This window comes from Melospiza melodia, chromosome 8 (assembly GCF_035770615.1).
Source record: "Melospiza melodia melodia isolate bMelMel2 chromosome 8, bMelMel2.pri, whole genome shotgun sequence".
NCBI classification, from domain to species: Eukaryota; Metazoa; Chordata; class Aves; order Passeriformes; family Passerellidae; genus Melospiza; species Melospiza melodia.
Genome location: NC_086201.1, coordinates 35,176,864 through 35,197,243, shown reverse-complemented (window position 1 = coordinate 35,197,243; position 20,380 = coordinate 35,176,864). Strand labels below are relative to the sequence as shown.

Below are 20,380 nucleotides of genomic sequence, written 5' to 3'. Positions count from 1 at the left end.
GCTGGTTATGCCCTGATCTCACTGTATTTTGGTGTCCCTGTGTTATGAGGAGTGACCATTTTTTCACCCTTTTACTCACTGATTCCCAACTTTATTCATTTCTTACCAAACCATTTTTTGGCTACTTTTTCCCTAGCTGAAAAGTCCCAGTTATGTTGTTGCCTTGTATGATTTGGCAATGATTGAATGCATTTTCAATTAAACACAATACTTCCTAATGAAACCATTAGCTCATTAGTGCCTCCATTTCACCAGAGTTTAGATTTATATGAATTTTTTATGAACTATGGGAGGAATCTGGAAGGACTTAGAGCACAGGTAGTGTCAAAATGTGTGCATTTTGAAGGCAATTGAATTTTTTTCATGCCCAAGTAGTGGTGATAAAACCCTAAACTGGAGGTGGGTAGAAACCAGAAAAACTCAGCTGGGGGCTGCTGTGGTCATGGTGCTGATCTGCTGAATTCCTGGCTGGATCAGCAAATGGCTGGACTCAGCTATAATGCAAATACCACAAACCTCAGAGCAGTGGAAGCAGCAAAATCAATGTGGCCACGTGAAACACAGTCCATTTAGGTTTAAACATTTGGGTCAGCTTCAATTAATCTTCTAGACCACAGTGAAATAGTCATTGTCATCCCTTTTGTATGACATTTAGAACCACCCTGACATTTCTCATACCAAGCACCTTTACCTGAAGAAAACAAAATGTTTTGCTCCTGTTGAGGGGAAGTGTGCTGGAATTTACAACATTCAGAAAAATAGGAGAAATTAATTTTCTTTTCTTATTCTGCATGAGAGCAAATGGGGAAAAGCTAGAATTACCAGTGGCATGCATGCATTAATTGGTATCTTATGTTTGTTGTTACTGTTCTGCATGCCTTGTTTCTTTCCAGCTCTTGGAGATGTGGTTAGATGCTACAGAACAGGGAGAACCAGCCCATGCAGCTCTGAGCCCTCGGCCTCCTCTGCCCTTTGGGAAGCCTCTGTCCTTCAGTTCCTGAGCCCTTCTCTCAGTGGGGACAGGAAACCAAAACTCTCTGTCTGAACACACAGTGAAAACCTCTGCACTTGGGATTCTGCTGCTGGCAGAGCCAGAGTCAGGCTTTGCTATCAGGATACACATCTGGGCTTGGATTTTGGTTGTAGATGTGTCAATTTGGCCAGAAGTGTGAGAGGGTGATCTCTCAGCTCAGACATGTGGCAGCAGGGGGTGCAGTGATCTCTCCCCCTGAACTCATGGGCACTGATAATGGAACCCTTCAAGGGAAATTGGAGTTTTAGCAAATTAGGAGGTTTAAAGCTAAAGGCAGTAGGAGGATTGAAAAAAATTTTTTGTTATGTGTTGTGGATCTACTCTAGTGTGTGATGAGGGATCATAAAGCTGGGGCTTGGATAGGGCATTGCCATAGCTTTGAGTGGGAGAAGGAGGTGCCTGTGGAAAACAAAGGGATTTCCAACAGTAGAAATACAGCAAAAGTTTCTAGTGGGGGTGTTACCCTTCAGGGAAACTATCACCATGGAAAGACTGTCCTTTAAATTTTACAGAGCAGGCACAACTCTCCTCCTGTCACATTTGCTAGCTGGTGCTTAGGTGGTGTGCTGGATAAACTCAGTATGGAGATCTCCTGGAGCAGCTTCCTCCCTGGCCATCCATGCAGGGGTTGCAGGGCCAGCAGGGAACTCATCTGGCCCTGGGAATTTGGCTCTGCAGTAACACCAGCCCAGAGCAGACACAATCCACTTCCATGCTCATTAAGACTGGGCAAGCTGGTTTTGCTCAGCCACAGACCTTCCACTTCCACCTCCTTATTTAATAAATCAAAAATCAGCACTGCAATCTGATCACATCGGGTTCATGATCATAAAGAGCAGAGAGCATAAAAATCACAAAGGAGTCGAAGAGCAGCAGGTGCAAAGGGAGGAGAAAGAACCTGCACATCAAAGGCAGGAACAAAGGAGAGGAGGTGGAACCTGGAACCCTTCAGAGAGGTATTGCAAACTCAGGGCAAGGGGGGAAATTCATCTGGGTGGGCAGGACAGCCCCTGTGGCTCTGTGGGGTCACATCTTCTCATCCTCAAGGGGATGGAGGGCAGGAGGAAGGAGCAGGGAGATAGTATAAATCTCATGGCTCACCTTGGCATCAGTAAAGTCCTTTGCAGGAAGCAGGGCTGGAAACCAGCTTGGGTCTAACTCACACCACATGGGAATCTGGCCCAGACATTTTGGGTTTTTCTGCGTCATGGTCTTTCTCAAAAAACTTCATTAATTCTCCAACTGCTGTCAGAGCCCAGGCCTCTTCCAGAGGAGTCCTCCCTGGCACTGCCACTGCTCCTGTGCCAGGAGCATCGTGGGGTAACACTGGTTTGTGACTCAGGAATGGATCAGGAGACCCATGGCTGCATCCAGCTGCCAGCAAACTGCTCAGCATCTGCTGAGAGCTGGCAGAGCCTCACCGAGTGCCTCAGCCTCATGAGCCAGCAGTGTCTTCACAGGCATTGGGCACCACCACCAGTGGCAGCACTTCCAAACTTCAGGTCACAAATTCCTGGCTCTTTGTATCTGGGGCTGCTGTTTCAAAAGAAAAAGAACCTTTCGTACAATACCATTGCTGTGTTCTGATGCTAAACACTGTGATAGAGCAGCTGATTGTTTAATTGCCCACTTAGTTCAAAGTGTGTCACCTTTGAGTCCAATTCTTTGAGTCCATTTAGGGTTGGTTCACCACTGCTTGGGCATGAAAAAATTCTCTTGCCTTCAAAACCCACACACTGACACTACCTATGCTCTAAATTCTTCCAAATTCCTCCCATAGTTCATAATTCTAGAATTTGTTATTGCTGTAAATGTACCTCAAGGAAGGGTCTTCCTCTGATCTGGATGCATCAGGATCTCTTGCTTTATCACCTCTGTAAACATCTGGCATGTCTCTGGAGAAGACCAGTGCTCTCCAGACCCATCCTTGTGTTCCCCTTTCAGCTTTACCCTGGGGAGTTCCACAGCTTTGGCTGCTCCTGGTCTGCTAAGAGACATGAGCTGTGTGGATGTGGGTAGGTGTGGAGGGCACTGAAGGGTGGAGCTCCTACACATCCTTGTGGCTATGCCCTCCATCCCAGGCCCCATGGCTTCCCACATCTTTGAAGCTTCATTTTGGGAGGGACACTGATCCAATGAGGTCTGTGGTGTGCATTTTTGGATTGGTGTGCAAGTCAATGCCCTGCATGGCAATGAGGGTGTGGGAGATGAGAGGAAGGTGCCCATGTGTGCAGAACGCTGGGCAGGGCTGTAATTGGTGATCCCAAAGGGCAAACACTGCAGACATGACAGGGATATTCACACAAGGATGCTTCCAGATTAAAGTGCCCTGCTCTAAAGTTTCCCTCATGGACAGCAGATTAATTACCCTGCAACACCTTTAGAGTGGTGGATGCTTGGTCCTGTGGCCCCAACAGCAGAAGTTCTGCCTGGAGGGATAAGGGAGCTCTTTTGCTGCCCTTGGTGCTCTGAGATTACTGAGAGCTGGTTCAGCCAGCTGTGTAACTCCTGAGGGAGAGAGGGAGGGAGGGGTGTAATTCCTGAGGTGGCTTGAGGGATGCAGGGATTGTTGGGGGAAGCTCCCCACAGCAGGGAGCCTTCTTCATGTTCTTTAATTTTCTCTTGTACTCCTAACTCTCCACTGAGAATCACACCACCATCAAAGTGGGTGCCTGTACCTCTGCAGGTCTCAGGGGCCTCTATGCTGGTTGCTGTTTTGGCCAAAGCAATGGGACCTCCTTGCTAAACCATGAGCTCTTGTGTTCTGACAGAAAAATGCAGCAACCAAATGTGCTGAGGAAAGCTCAGGAAAATCCACTCTCCATCAAGGAGACCAACAGCCCTGGAATCCACCTACCCCTGCTAAGCCCTCTGGGAGCATCTGGGGTTTGACCACTGCTATAATGAGTAAATGTTGTGCAAATGTAGTTCTGTGTCCTTGCTGGAGGGGTGAGAGATAAAGCTGTGCCTGAGAGAGAGTCTCAGGTCATCTTTGAAGACTAAAGAGCAAGGTAATCAATTACCACAAGCCTGCCCGCAGGCCTTCAGCAAATCTGGCTCCTTTCCATAGGAGGAATAATAGCAATGTCCTTTGCCAGGTAATTTTCCAAATGATTATTTTAAATAATATGTTGCTGTGATCCAGCAAAAGAGTTTGGAGATTTATGAGAGCGTTTGTCTGCGAGAGGAAGAGCAGCCATGAACTCTGCGGGCTGGCAGCGAGCAGCACGGGGCAAGAGGCACATCCAACACTCCCAGAGTGTCTCATTGCTCAGGACCCCTCTGTGGCTGGAGAAATGGACACAGGGACACACATCCCATCCCTCAGCACTGCCTGCCAGCATCCCAGCTCACCAGGCAGATGGTGCTGGAGCTGCTCTGAGCTGGGAGGATGCACGGGGGGTGGTGGTGATGGATGGCTCCTCTGCCTTCCTGGGGCAGCTCTGCTCAAAAGGCAAAGGATGTTTGTTGGTCCTGGATCCATTGCCCCTGCCTGTGGTAAAAGCAGAGGCAAAGCCCTGTTTTAACAGCAGCAGTGGGTGCAGTATTTGGCAATGCATTTGATTTCCTGGCTTGGAAATGAAGATCGTGGCTTTGTGTAGAAAACAATCCCACAAGTCTTGGAGAACATGTTCTCATGGGTGCTTCAGGTTACTCTGGTCATGTGCCTGCTTTCACTTTATTTTATTTTTTAAAAGACACAATTAGAATACCTTAATCTAAGTGGATTTTTGTCATTTTTTTCCTGTTGTTGGATTTGGGAGAGAAGGGAGGGAATGTGCAGTTGTTTCAGGATCAGCAGGTATCCTATGAACAAATATCTTGGCTCTTCTTCCTACTAACTGGGAGCCTGAGCAACTGGGTCTGGTGGGACATGTCCCTGCCCATGGAAGGCATGTTGGAACTGAGCTACCTTCAAGGTTTCTTCCAAGTCAAACCATTCTGTGATTAAACAGCCTGTGATAGCTTTGTCAGTGTTGAGGAGGTGCTTGTAGTGGGATTTGGCAGATGATACTGCCAGGGTGGAGTCAGTGAAAGGAGCCTCAGTGGAACTGAGAATCTCTCCTGCTGTTTAGGAAGGGAAAATAGCACATCCTGACAGAAACATATGGCCAAAAAGTGCACGTCCTCATCATCATAATGGCATTTTGTCTCTCTTTCTCCCTCCAGGTTACCTTGCACCCCGAAACCTTCCCAGTGCAGGCTTCTTCCCGTTCCTGCAGACGGTGCTGTGTGATTCCGATGCCAGGTGTAAGGGCACACCATACACACCAGAAGATCTGCTGCCAAGACTTAATGACATCTCACCCCTCAGACTGTAAGGGAATCTGAATATTTCCTGGTGTTAGGAGGTGTAAAACAAAGTCTGTTTTGAGGGGGAGGGAGCATCCATGCATGTCTGTGTGTATGTACAAATTTGTCCACAACAGATATGCCTCAACTACCTGTTCTAAGAGATGGCTGACACTTAGAATATCAGCTGCAACTGGACACTTCAGAAATAATCACATTAGGGACAGCTCTCAGTAATGTGTCCACTGATTCAGGCTTGAATCTTCTACTGAAGGGAATTTTGCTCCCTGAGAAAAACTCTTCAGCTCACCCAGATCAAAGCAAAGGAACATGGTTTTGCATGGCTGTGGGTCAGATCAGTGATAAGACTTGCACCCAGAGCAGCCCAGAATGTTGATCTGCCACTGAGAGGGATCAGTTCAGGATACTTTGGCTGGAAGTTTGGATGTTAGTTCTGGAGCAGCTGCTGTTTGAGCACATCCTCCAGAATGGGTGTCCTCTCTGCAGGCCATCAAACATGTTGGGAAACACATGAAAATGCAGAAACATTTTTTGCCCATGAAAGCCAGAGATTTGCAGCATGGAGCTGGCTGGGCGTGTTTTATTGGAATGTCCATTTGCTGAAATGGAAATGTTCAGTGGGACCATTTCAACTTCTTGATGTTCCAGTTGAAGTCAAACAGGATTTGCCTTGAGGCTTGCCAACCAGGTGGTTTCTACACCTTGGCTGCCCAGTTCTGACAGACCCCTGGGGGACATGCCCATGCTGAGGCCTGGCTGGTTAATGGAGAGCTAAAAATCTGAGCATCTCACAGTGGCCCTGGTTGCTCATCTTTGCTTTTAGGTGGGAGGCTGCTCCATAGTCAGAGTCTCAAATCCCCCCTGGCGAGAGGTTGAGATTCTGAAGAGCTAAAATGGGCCCACCATCAGGCAGTCCTGAGGTTGGAGCTCCTTAAAGATCCTCCCTAAGGCAGAGGGAGTCATTTCTTAGGCCAATTCAGTGGTCAGAATCTCTCCATGGGTGGGAAGGATGATTAAGGATGTGGGCAACTGAAGTTGCACGAGGTGAATCCTAATTGAATTCAAGGTCATGCAGCAGAAGAGAGAAGGGAAGGCAAAGCACATGGAGACTGGATGCCTGGATTCACAGCTCTGTTCCTCAGTGTCATTGTTTTTTCCTGGGCATGTTAAACAATGGTTCATTTGGGGTATTGAAATGAAGAAATGGGAGCTTCTAGTGCCAAGGCTGGAGATCTTCCATGGGTTTGAATAGCTGCAAATCCTCCTTGCTTTCTGCTTTTGGTTTCTGAAAAGCTGTTTAGGAAGTAAGTGGCTTTTCCTGCCAAATGAAAACCAAAGGAATTGGCCAAATTTTATATCAAGAACATGAGTTATTAACAAGCATCTTGACAGCTTTTGATGCTTGAGATTGTGTGTGGGAAGTATCATTATAGATATGTGGCCATTCCTCCCCTTGCATGGTCAGCAAGGTGAGGAATGTGTTGGTGTGTTCTGCAAGGAAAAACACCAACTATTAAGTAGCCACACCAAAACTAGCAGGATGCAGCAGAGTCTAAAACCTCAGGAAAAGATTCCTTGGGAAGGGGAAAGCTCCAGATGAATAGGTGCAGCTCTGCCTCAGGGGTGCAGGATCCTCATTGGTGAGGTTGTCACAAAGTGTTTGAGCCGTGGCCCTTCACTACCTGGATCTGTTGTTTTGTAATATTCAGCTAATCCAGGCTGGTTTTCTCCTCTCCCTCCCATTGTGCAACTCACTGAAGCTCTTGTTAAGCTGTTTTATAACTTGCCCTAAAACTATGTATAACCAGAGGTCAGCAGGGAAGATGGGCAAGGTTCTCCCCTTTGATTCTGTTCCTTAGAGGCATTTACCAAGGTGTGCATGGTAAGGTTGCTTGAAATTTCCCTTAATGAAAGAGAACCAAGTCCAAAAACCAAGCTCAGCAGCCTTTTCTCCTGTAGTGGAATGTTTGGGAAGGATGAGTAAGGTCCTGTTGTCTGGAAGGATTTCTTGGTAAGGCCACACACTTTATAGCCATGGAGTTCTGGACTTTTGCTTCCCCAAGAGACGTGCCAGGCCTCCAGAAGGAACCAGGCTTTTGCATAACCCAGATTTCAACACACCTGCCATGAAATCCAGCCACAGACACATTCTGAGTTAAAGCAGTAAATTAATTATAAGAAATTCTTGCAGTTGTTACAGTTGTCTCTTCTTTTTTTTCCTTTTTTTTCCTTTTCTTTTTCCTCCCAGCAAGCGCAGGAGCTCATCCAGTGTAGCCAAGCACAGGCAGCCATGGCCATGGAGTGCAGAGGTTCCTGAAAGCAGGAGTGCTTCACTGGGTAGGTTCTCACTGCTCTTTTGAAGATCTCTGGACAGAGCTGCAGTTCTTAGAGCACTGCTGAAATGATTTATGTGTTTCATAGAGGCACATGACAATGGCCACGACATTAGTGTAAATTCTTGGGGACAAGTACAAGTAGCTGTAGAGAGGACTTTGGAATTTGGCCAAGAAACCAGGATTAAATGGTTGTGTTTCACAGGAGCAATGCAAGATCACGGATTGATTGGACATTAATTAGAGACCTGGCTGTTTATGGAATATTGCCCTTTCACTACCCACAAATTCTCCATAAACAGCTTATGATTGTTTTTTCAAACAGGTTTTTATCCACAGTTATCCAGCAAATAAGTTGTCTTCTGTGCCAGAGTGGATATTTATTGTTGGTGATGTTCTCCTCTGATGTGATTCTCTTTCCTGAAGGAACTTTCAGCCTGAAAGTTTCCATAAAATCATTACAATTATTATTTATTGATGGTAATGGCTGGTACAATCTGCAAGCCATCGTGATGGATAGTCCTTTCTGCAGGGAGCTCACGATGAAATGAATGATTACAGATTTGCATTTGCCTGTTCTGCTCCAGCCATTCACTGTTGCAATTAGCATTCCTGCCAGCACCCTCTGTGGTGCACAGACAGAAAAAAGCAGAATGCAAAGGGGACCAAGTGCAGAGGCGTGGGGAGGGGAAAAACAAATCAATGAACAGTTATGGGAACTATTGACTCATGCTGATGGTCAGGGAGGAACTCAGTTCTACATTTTATTTAAAAGTAAAATTTAAAATGATAGGTCGTGGCCCCATATAACAAGTTACAGTGTCATCCAGAATTTCATTATATCAGGAAAAACCCTAAAGTACTTACAGGTAGCCATTGGCTGTACCTTTGGAAACAGTTTGCTAATGCACCCAAAGCTGTAGGTAGCTGTCCTGTGTCCTGCTTTTATGGAGCAAAGAGGTTTGAAAAGCTGTAAGTGAAATACAGTGTTTCAAACTGTTGTTGCAGCGTTTGGGGATTTGGTATCTCATGGAGAGAAAAACCTTCAGAATGTTTCATCACCATCCAACTTGACTTCCAGCACCCACACGTTCAACAAGATCTTCAATTTTGGGAAGGTAAGTCTGTATTTGCATAATAGCTGAGTATGAACATTGTGTATTCTCATATTTAAAGAATTAGAAGCTCAAAGAACCAAGACACAGCTTTTATTGCTTTAGGATCTCCCTTATTATGTGAATGAGCTTTATTTGGGAAACACAGTGATTGTGGGTGGATTTTTAAGCTTTGTGGTGAGTTTTTTATCCTCTAGGCAGAAACCAGGCAAACCTTGAGACATAATATCATGAAATACTAAATATATATAAATACTCTGAGATACTTTGTTCAGAACTTGTGTGAGTTAAGGTATTTGCAGTATATTTTCTTTCTTATGAAATTAAAAATATGATGTCAGAGGCTTTGACATTCAAATATTTATTTGCCCATGCTAGTCCTGCAGTGGCATCAGAGGCACTGTGTGTTTATTGTATAGGTATTTCATATTTATAGAATCTATTGCTTTGTAATAGAAATTTGTTACAATTTAGTGGACACTGCTTTTGTGGTTTGGTGTCAAGGCCTACAAACACTTAAGCACACAATTTCTCTTTGTAATAGATGAGGAACTTGAGGGGTTTTAGTGAAACTGTTCAGCTGTTAGAATTCTGTCTATGCTGTAACCACAGTGTTTTTCATTTACTGCTATCCCTTAAATAAGTTTCATCGCTGCATTTAGCACCACCCCAAACACAATATTGCTTCACAGCCCCCCTGAATGTTTTTTGTTCTTCCAGAGGCAGCCCCAACACTCCACTGCAGGGAGCCTCAGGGCCCTGCTGTGCCAGCTCCTGTCGCGGTACCTGGCACATCCTGGTGCCACGGGAGGGAGCATGGCAGCCAACATCCACCACACCTTCTGCTTCACCAACTCCTCGCTTCTGGAGGCCTTTGCCCAGGAGTTCAGGACCCAGCTGTCCCAGGTGAGTGCCTGGGACCTTCCCTGGGGGCTGCAGCTGGGAGCTGTGGCAGTTCAGACACGTCAGGCAGGGTTTGGAGCTACAACGCGGCCCCTCGTGGGCAGGAGTTGCTCATCTCTGTGCCCAAGGGCAAGTGGGGCACAGTGAGGATGAGTGAATTCTTGTGAATGGGGTTAACCCAGACACCTCCAAGCTGAGAACATGGCTTGGAAAGGCAAGGGTCATCCAGCCATCAGCTCATGGCTACCAAGGGTTCTCACCACGCCTGGGCCTTGCTTCTCCTCTTTCTTTGCAGGTCAGTAGAACAGCATGAGGATGTGGTGTAAATAAGAGTGTTTAAACCTTAGGAAGGCAATAAATTTAATTGTGTATTACCTCAGCAGTATCACTTCATCCAGTGACTTCTGCATCTGATCCAGCAATTCATGATTGAAGCAGTACTTGTCTCTGGGAAAGCAATATAATTAAAGCAAATTAATCCTTTAAAGATAAAGCCTTCTTCTTTTTTTTTTTTCTTAGCCAAGGTTAGAATTGATATTAATTTTCTTATATTCCTAGTCTTTGGACTCTTTAGGACATTGTGAATTGTAGGGCTTGTCTGAGCAGAGAATTTATTGTACAGCCTGGGGTGTGAAGGTAAAACACAGTCACACTCTCAGTTATTACCTGTCCTTTGAATGTATTGTTTGCAAGCTTGCATGCACGTGCAGTTCCAGCTAAAAAACATAGAAGTACCCCCCTGAAGCAAGACTTCTGGTTAATAAATAATTTCTTCTGGTTCTTAAATAATTCCTTACATTTTTGTTTGTTAAGGTGCAGCACAACCCAGAGTACCAGGAGACTTTTGTCAATGAAATGGTCTCATTTCTGACACTCATCTCCCAAGTGCAGAATGACACCTCCCTGTGGCACCTGCTTTTGCTGGCCCCAGATGTGTTTCAGGACAACATGCAGCTGCGAGACATCATTGATTTCCTTCAGAATCCAAGCAGGTAAAACAGAGAAAATGGCAGGAGAAGCACTGAAAGCTGCTGGGCTTGTGTACTGACCTCTAAGGGCATCATCTTTCTTGAAAGAAAGGTGTTACCTTAAAAGCATGATTTGTTTGGGGAATGATGCAGCTCCATGCTAATGCATCTCTAAAGGTGTCTGTGGACTGTGAGCAGTGTGTTGTTTTTCAGTGACTCTTGTGTCATTCTTTTAATGGGAACTTGATATAAACTCTTGAGTTTTCTCCCAGCCTGCTCAGAGGCACTGTCATGCCCTTGTGCACATAGAAAAGCTGGTGAGTCACAGGCACTGCCTTTGGTGGAAGAAAAACCCTCCTGGCTGGATGAAGAAAGCAGCCAGCTGCTTCTTTCCAGAAAAGCACAGAGCCAAGTTCAGCTTGCTTTGGAACACCTCAAGCACTTGAAGGAGAGCAAGAATGTTGGTTTTTAAAACTGATTTCCTAATCTACTGCTGGGTTAATCCTTCAAGACTGGTCCCAAGAAAGCAGAGAAGAGAGGGAACCTGGTTTTCTACCATATGGGCTTTAACACATCTGACTTGAAGAAGAGAGTGCCAGTTATGCACTTGCTCAGGGGTTATATGAAAACAGAGCTGGCTTAACTGCATTATTTAACTGTACTGAAATATTTGATGCAGTTTGCACCTAGGGCAATACAAATTTCTAAAATGGGCTTAGCCTTGAAATCCCTTTCCTGGGCTGTAGTTTGGCTTAACTCTCCCTGATCTCCAGAAGACACAAGTTACTCAAGATTAAGGGACCGTCTTCCAAACCATCTTCTGGATGTGTGACTGATCCTGCTTGTTACAGTACATGGAGGACACCAAGAAATTGAGTGTCTTCAGACTGCTTTTTGTTTTTATCTTGCATACATGAGCAGTTGGGTTAAGATGCCAAAAGAAGTTGTAGAAGCTTTGATTGCACCCAGGCTTAGAGGGACTCACTTTTGATCACTGGAGTGTTGCTGAGGCACTCAGAAACCTGTACATTTAATATCAAGGTAATTTTCCATGCTGCATTGTGAGACCCATGTGTAAGCTGTAATGTCCTTATCCTTAAAGGAGTCAGCAGCAGTGTGGCAAGAATTGTAATTTTATTCAGAAGCATTTTGTTCATGCTGCTGTTTCAGTCACAGGAGTATTACATTTGGTTGCATTTACTGGCTTGCAGAACCCAGCCTATGAACCAGCCCTGTTGGAGTGCCCAGGGAGAATTAATATTTACTGTGCTGCCCTGCTTTGCTCTCCAGCTGCAGAGCTGGGGGAAGTTATCATAGGCACAACAAAGAGGCACATAGAATTTCATCACCAGAGCTGTGCAGTGCTTTTATGCCTGGCATCTGGCACTGTAAATGCATGAGTAAAGAGTTATTGCAAAGAGATTGCACAAATAGTACTTTTAATGATGCTTACAAAAGCACATCTTAGCCAGCCTGCCCACGTCTCTTACTCAGGCAGGACTGAACTCCTAAAAAAGTGCTGTACAGGGATTTTTTTTTTGTGGTTGAAATATGAAGGTATAGAAGAACTTTTGCTCATTGTTGCATCTGTATGAACCGAGTGATAAACACCACCAGTGTGAAACAGTAACTTCCAAGTCATGAATCCTATAGAAAGTTTAGCAGCAAATTTTATTGCCCACAAAAACCTCGTTTGCAGACTGATTTCACAAATGTTCCTGTTTGTTGCTGAAAGATAGTTTTTCAGCTAAGCATATAAGCTGAGCTTTTTCTCCACAGCCAAAGTCTGCAGAAACCCTGCAAGACTGAAATTAAAGGGCAGCAACAACACTTGTTTCCATGTTTGCTGCCTTCTGATCTGTGTGATGTGCATCCATTTTTGGCAAGTCTGTGCCTGCCTCCTCCTTGGCTCTGCCATTGCTCAGCTAAATATGTCATTTGTAACTGGGTTTCTTCCCCTCTAAGACTCTTCCAAGCACATCTGCAGAATGAAAATGATGAGCACCAAGCCCGGGAAGCCTGCATGGAGACATTATGTTAAATTAGGAGAGAAGAGATCCCCAGTGCTCTGCTCTCAGTAGCAGCCTGTTCCCACAGATCAGTATGTATTTATTCATGCCACTGAGATCTTTGTGTGTCACCTGCACAACCTGAGGCAGGTGAGAGAGGAATGGTGCATTTCAGTGACCCCACAGCTACTGTGAAGGCTGCTCTTTATACAGGAGAAGAAGAAGGGACTAAAAATCACAGTGAAGTTTTCAGTAACCTGCACACCTGAGCAGGCAGTCCTTTAAAGTAGTTCCTCTGTGATACAATATGCCTGATTATCAGCTTGTTCCTTCCTAAGCCTGGAAAACATTCCTTGCTTCCCTGACAGCCTGGATATTACAGCATGAAAAAGGAAAGAAGGAGAATTGGAAATGGTACCAGTTATTTGTGATCACTTCTTCCTTCATTCCTCCAGATGTTTTCCCCCCTGGGATCCCTGCTCTCCCTGGAGCCTTGTCTCCTTGGTTCTTGGGGATTTTTAGGAGGGAATTCCCCTGCAGCAGTGAATCACATGGCTGCTGTGTCACCTGGGTGTTTTCTGGATTTTAGTGGCCTGTAGATTTTACATAACTCTGAAAAAGTGCACCTAATGGGTGCCACACGAGTGTTTGGGCTGATATACCACCATGGCTTTCCCTGGTGTTTGTATCTTGTGCATCATCAAACAAATCACTAAAAATAGAGGTGATGTCTTGTCTGTCAGACATTTTAAGAATGATAGGCTGTATTCCAGCTGTTTCCTATTAGAGCATATAAACCTGTAACCACAATTTATTTTCCTTTTCCCCCCCTCCTTCAGTGTTGTGCTGGGAGCTCAGAATGTCTCTGCATCTCTGGTGAGCGATGATAGATTCAAAACTGTTCAGAATGAGGTTACAGATTCTCCACTTCCCCTGAACTGCTTGGAGCAAGGTAAGACTTCTCCATCGAGTCATATCTCTGCTGAAAACCTGTGGTGCTGAGGAGAAGCAAACTGCAGGCTAATGAGTAAACATACAGATTGCACACTGTTCAGGGCTCAGCGTAATGGCTTCTTCCTTCAGCTTTTTACAAATGCAAATAAAATGCCTCATTTCAAATGGAAAAGTAAAAAAGGCTTGGGCTTGTCAGTAGACAATGAATTAACATGAGTTTGTAGCCTCAGTGTAAATGGGGAGCAGTAATGGTTCACTTTGATTTGCTTTTTTTGGGGGGTGATGTCAAAATCTGCCTCTAGTTGTGGGCTCTAACTCAGCTTGGTGCAGCAAGGCAGGGGCAGCACAATGAGCTGTTTACATCCTGATGAGCCATTCCTTCAAATCCCTGTCCCTTCAGCAGAGAGATCCCCCTCTCACTGGGGATCTGGGAACAGGCAAGGGAGAGGAACTAAATGCTACAAGGGACAGATGGGGATTGCTGTCCCTTCTCTACTTGTTTCATGCAGATTGTGGGAGTTGAGGTGGGTAAGAAGAAAGATGAGGTGTGCAAGAAGGGAAAACATGGAAAGTGGCTGGTGAGAGGATTGGGCACATGGGGATATCAAGATGAGTGTAAATGGCTGTGGGGGACATGAATGATGCTGCAGACAGAGCTTATATGTGAGCAGTAAAAAAGCAACCCTAAATGAAGGGAAAGAAACCATAATAAATCCTTGGCCACCTTACTCTGCATTACTGACAGCAAAGTGCCCCTAAAGCAGGAGGAGACCTCTGTCAGCATCCAGATCACAGGAGCATTGAATTGTTCCTGAATTATTTCAGCACAGAAAGGCACTTCTAGGATGCCATCCTCACTTCCCTTGAAAGGCCAAGAAGAGTTACACCCCAAAAGAAAACTCAGATTTGTAACCAGGTTATTGTGGCTTGTGGTAGGAGCCTGACTTCATATGTGCATATTGTCCTGAATAGATTTGCCATTATAGCACCTTTCATGTTCCAGAATTATGTGATCTTTACTAATATTCTTTTCACATTTTTGTTGTAGATAAAGAAAGAAGTTGGGTGACCAGATCTATTTGTAATTCCTTTGTTCACTGGAGAGACAATCACACTTTAGTATCTGAATTGGAGGAAGTTCTAAGGTGAGACATTAGCTAAAGGGATATTACTAACAGTGTAATTCAAATCTATGATCTTTGCTCTAAATCACCTTACATTTCCACTTGCATTGATTTCATATTCACTAAAACACTTTTTTGTTCCCCTCCAGAAAAATAAAGTCACCAGAGATTGGTGGAAAGCTCTCCAAGAGGTCCATTAATTCAGATGATTTAGAAGCCATACAAAAGCATCTACAACATTTAAAAGGCTTTGAGGAAAAAATGAATAGAAGTGAATTAAAAAGCTTAAATCTATTCAGAAATTTGAAGAATGAAACATTACAGAAATTGTATGCATTTCTTGAACTGGGAATGAATCCACACCATGATTATAAATTAAAGGAACCATATAATAAGGAAATAATTGATGAAATCTATAACTTCACATCACTGCAATTACAGAGTGACTTTAATGAGACTTCCATTTTCAATACAATGACCCACTGGAAAGAAATTCAGAGGGCTTTAAAATTAGCTACAAAGCTTTGGAATCCAGCTCTCCTAAGTAATTCCAATTTTAGTGCATTGAAAACTGAGGATGCTCTCAAAATGTTGCTCTCCACAAGCATGCCATCACTTCTGGAAGGTCTCAGAGACGGTTTGAGTGGATTGGAAGAAATACCATCTGTGTTTTCTGATGATCTGCTTGAGCCTGACTCCTACAGAAACTTCCCAGAGCAGCTCCTAGCTCTCGAGGAGATGTTTTTTAGAATGATGGGCACAAATGTAGGCTATCAGTACCTCCTGCTGCCTGTGTTTGAGCTGATGAGGGCCGTAGAGAAGTCCATGGGGGAGGCCTGGTGGGATGAGCTGAACGTCTACTGGCGCATTGGGGAGAAGCTGAGATCCATGAAGTGGAATAACACAGCCATTGTCGCCTATGGGCAGTTCTTGGAGGTGCTAAACAGCCATTTGCAAAAGCTGAGTAATAAATCAAGTGGTGTCTTCAGTGAGGAGCTGGATCAGCTGTCAGAGCTCATAACAGCTGTGTTTAAAGAGTTTGGGGAAAGCTCTGGAGTGGCCAATATCTCACAGGTCACTCAAGCCATCCAGAAGACGTTGAACATCTTAAAAGACTTACAGCTGAATTATAATGTCAGTGCATTAAAATCTATAGATCTTTTCTTTAATTTTAACAATAAAACCTTGGAGAGCTTGTCTGAACTTCTGAGAACAGGAATGAAAATCCTTCATTATACAAGTGCCAGTGAAGATTCCAGTGAAGACATAATTAAACCCATCTATAATTTAACACATCTTCTACTGCAGGAGTTCAGCCAGTCTCCCTCGCAGCACAATTCCTCACTACAGGCAAGAATTTGGGAGTTCTTGAGATCAGCCTTGGATCCTTTCCTTGAGCCCAGCAGCAATGGCTTCAGGACACTCCAGAACTGCTCCTTTGAGCATCTGCTTGACATGGGCCTTGAGGTGCTGTTTGAAAATGCCACTCTAAGGGAGTCCTCAGGCAGGAGCCCCTGCAAGCCCCTCTTGCATTCCTTGGGCATGGAGGGTGGGACAGGGAGCAATGAGACCTTTACCAGGCTGTTCCAGCTGGCCATAAACAACCTGCAGCTGTCCCCAGAGTTTGCTGCTGCCTACAACAACAGCAGGGAGAGCTTTGCCAAGGAGCTGTCGTGCCTCAGCCGAGCTCTGCGTTTGTCCCTGAGTTTCCTCTCCAAGTTAGACCTTGTCTCTGGGCTGGGAAGCTCGTGGCTGCAGGAGAAGGTGAGAGCTCTGAGTGCAGCCACGGAGGGGCTGGTGCAGGGTGATGCCTCGTGCCCCATCCCAGCCCAGGACGTGGGGGATGTGTCCCCATCCCAGCTTCTGAACGTGCTCCTCCCTGCCCTGCTGAATGAAACAGCGCTGAGCTCCCTGAATTCCTCTGGCAGCTCAGCAGCCTGGGATGGGCTGCCTGTGTTCTCCCTCCTGCCAGCAGCTGCTTCCATGAGGAACAGCAGCCTCTATGAGCTGCTGCAGGTGGGCAGAGCTGCCTCCAGGCAGCCCGAGTGGGGACACTTCTCCCGGCTGTGGCACGCCACTGGCAGCCTGCTCACCTCCAAATGGAGCCTCACACAAGTGGGTGAATATGTGGAGCTCCTGCAAATGATGAAGAAAGCTCTAATCCTTGTGGACTTTGGAGTGGCTCCTGGAAAAGCATTGGTGCATCAGATCTTTCAGAATTCTACTGAAGCGATGGAATCCTCAGATCTGAGTGATTTGTACAGTTCATTAAAACTCCTTTTCAGTTCAGCTTCTGCCACAGACAACACACTGGACTTGGAAAGAATGTTTCAAGAAATACTTCCTCTGTATGAAGAGGGTGGTGAGGGACTGTTCTACTCTAATCCCTATGGAAAAGAAAATCAAGATGTTCTGACTATGGCTGCAGTGATTTGGAACGAGATAATTTTAAACAGGACTCATTTTAATGCATGGGAGGTTATCAAAATGCTTGCACTCGATGCAGTCTCGCTCGAAGACATTGAAAATTACCTCAGCACAAATGAAAAAGTGTCATCATTATTTTCTGACTTCTTGTTGACCCCTGAAACTTTTGAAAATTTTGCAGAACACCTTTTGTCCCTTGAGAAACTTCTTGGTGCCATGGCAAAGGTGAATACCAGTGATCATTATCTGCTGATCTCTTCTTTGTCTAAGCTAATGCAGAAGCTCCCTTCTGGAGGGCAGGCAAACGAACTTGATGCTTTCTGGCACATTGCTGAAGGTCTGCAATCCTTGAACTGGAGTAATCCAGACAGTCTCACTGCCCAGTCACTTCTGGACATGCTGCAAAATCTGCTAAATACACTGGAAAATGACTCCAGCCTTCCTTTCAGTGAGGAACTGAAGCAGCTGCTAAACTTTGCATCTTCCATATTTGAGCTGTATGGTGAAGATGACTCCAGGGGAAACAACATCTCCACATACTTGCAGGCCATGCAGAGAGGTATCTTAACTTTGAAAGGTCTGCAGGAAAGGTATAACATCAGAGAGCTTGAATCTCTCAGCCTGTTACTTGATTCTTACAGTAACCATACTCAGAGACTGATGGAAATGTGGGGAGCAGGAATGAAAGTCCTACATGACACCAACTTAAACAAAACATTGGAGGAAAAAATGGACTCTGTCTATAATTTCTCAAATTTGCTGCTGCAGGAGTTCAGCCAGTCTCCCTCACAGCACAATTCCTCACTACAGGCAAAAGTTTGGGAGTTCTTGAGATCAGCCTTGGATCCTTTCCTTGAGCCCAGCAGCAATGGCTTCAGGACACTCCAGAACTGCTCCTTTGAGCATCTGCTTGACATGGGCCTTGAGGTGCTGTTTGAAAATGCCACTCTAAGGGAGTCCTCAGGCAGGAGCCCCTGCAAGCCCCTCTTGCATTCCTTGGGCATGGAGGGTGGGACAGGGAGCAATGAGACCTTTACCAGGCTGTTCCAGCTGGCCATAAACAACCTGCAGCTGTCCCCAGAGTTTGCTGCTGCCTACAACAACAGCAGGGAGAGCTTTGCCAAGGAGCTGTCGTGCCTCAGCCGAGCTCTGCGTTTGTCCCTGAGTTTCCTCTCCAAGTTAGACCTTGTCTCTGGGCTGGGAAACTCGTGGCTGCAGGAGAAGGTGAGAGCTCTGAGTGCAGCCACGGAGGGGCTGGTGCAGGGTGATGCCTCGTGCCCCATCCCAGCCCAGGAGGTGGGGGATGTGTCCCCATCCCAGCTTCTGAACGTGCTCCTCCCTGCCCTGCTGAATGAAACAGTGCTGAGCTCCCTGAATTCCTCTGGCAGTGCCACAGGCTGGGATAACCTGACCTTGCTCTCCAGTGTGGCACAGGATGAGCTCCACAGCCTGCTGCAGAGGCTCCAGCAGAGCCTCACCATAGGCAGCTACTACACAAGTGTCTGGGATGTGTTTGACAGCTTCCTCAGCACCAAAAGGAACCCAGCTGAAGGAGCTTCCCTTGCAAGGCTCTTGGAAGCAGTGGCAAGTGACTCTGCCAGTGATCTGTCAGCTCTAGAAATCACAGAAGCCACCTTCTACATTCTCAAGGCGCTGAACATCCCTGGCCTGCTAAATGAATTCAGTATGAGTTCCAGTTCACCTCCTCTCTCCAACCAAACCAGTTTTGACACTGTGATTGATGTCGTTGCTCATCACTTCACTGTTGTGGCAGAAACCCTTTACAACAAGACCCTGCCTTGGACTCTGAGTGACCACACTCTGTCCCCAGCCAGCTTGATCACACAGTGAGTTTGGGATTTGGGAATTGTAATTCCACACGTGGGTTGTGACCACCATTCTCATTCCAGCATGAGAAGTGTGGAATTTTCTTCCAGTGGAACAACTTAAGCCTGCAATCACTGTAATTTAGGACACAATGTGTAATGTGGGTTAAATTGAAGAAGAGGAAACTTCTCCTTGAGCTGAAAGTACAGCTGAAAGTCAGACTAACAAAAAATTTTGTGTGTTGGCACACATATCAATGCAGTGGAACAGAGTCCTGAAGGAGTCTCACCACCAGTGGTAGGCTCATGGGAAAACCTTCCTTTGTGGGATGACTCTCTAATTTTTGATCCTCGGTCTCCCTTAGGTGTGCCTTTCCATCTGTGTAATGCATCCATCACATAGACGTGAACTTTTCAAGTGTGTTTTCTTATTTTGAGAGTGAATGACAGCTTTGGGAAATAACAGCAGAAAGAACTGATGGAATAAAACTGGGGGGGTACCCACTTAGGAGAGATGGCTTTCATCTGGAATTTTTATTTACTCTGCTGAGGAGCAGCATCCACAGCTGACAGGTCCCTCACTAATACATACCTTGTTTTTGAAAGTGAAGCTGATTTAAATTCCTATCTTATTTTTCAGATTTCTGTTTTTAGAATTTCAAAACACCATCTTGCAGGTGACAGCGAACAACAGCTATAACCCTTACCTGATGTGTTTAATAAATTCTGCAGAAGCTGAGGATGGGGAATTGACAGGTGATCATGATTTCATTAATGCTCAGGGGCCTCAGCTGCAATGTGTTTTACCTAATGGTGGGAAGGAATGGTGCTGCATGGTTTTATCTGCTGGCAATTAACTGGAGCTGTGAGACATGGGCAAGCCAGACTGGGGTTTTGTTTGAGTTATGTCGCTTTGGGATTATGAGTTTCCATCCCAGTCTCTCCAGAAGGTACATCTCTTCTTCTCAGTGTGATGACAGGATGCTGACACTCAGACAAAGCAATCTTACAAATAGAAAATTCTTTCCCTTCCCAGCTTTTTGTAGCTGTAATATGACAGCAGTTATTTCTGAGAGCTAACATGGTGTTTCGCATAGATACTCATCTTGTGTGCTTATTGTAACACCCAAGAGGTTTTACCTGTGCACCAGCATGGGCTGGATTTCACTAGGAACAGAGCACCTACTTGAACTCAGTCCCTTATAACCCAGATTACAATTTGGGCCTTGCTCTGTGATTTCAGAGGTCCTCAGCCGTGGGGGTTTGGTGGAAAATAGCAATGCTCAGTTGGCCACAGAATAAAAGTGCTAATATTCCCTCTGTGAAGTTTCTGGCATTTTTGTCTGGAGTAACTATTGTTTTTTTTTCCCTGCA

The 20,380-nt window shown here is 45.4% G+C and overlaps 1 protein-coding gene across 1 annotated transcript in view; it reads left to right on the top strand.

Annotated features, from left to right (window-relative positions):
• Nucleotides 1–20,380, top strand: part of ABCA12 (ATP binding cassette subfamily A member 12) — an 80,359-nt gene that overhangs the window by 11,093 nt on the left and 48,886 nt on the right. The window contains exons 3-11 of the mRNA XM_063162653.1: nucleotides 5,204–5,351; nucleotides 7,596–7,684; nucleotides 8,689–8,798; nucleotides 9,516–9,701; nucleotides 10,512–10,690; nucleotides 13,515–13,627; nucleotides 14,678–14,774; nucleotides 14,903–19,027; nucleotides 19,647–19,762. Coding sequence (XP_063018723.1) covers nucleotides 5,204–5,351; nucleotides 7,596–7,684; nucleotides 8,689–8,798; nucleotides 9,516–9,701; nucleotides 10,512–10,690; nucleotides 13,515–13,627; nucleotides 14,678–14,774; nucleotides 14,903–19,027; nucleotides 19,647–19,762 — 5,163 coding nt within the window. The remainder of the gene's footprint in view (nucleotides 1–5,203; nucleotides 5,352–7,595; nucleotides 7,685–8,688; nucleotides 8,799–9,515; nucleotides 9,702–10,511; nucleotides 10,691–13,514; nucleotides 13,628–14,677; nucleotides 14,775–14,902; nucleotides 19,028–19,646; nucleotides 19,763–20,380) is intronic.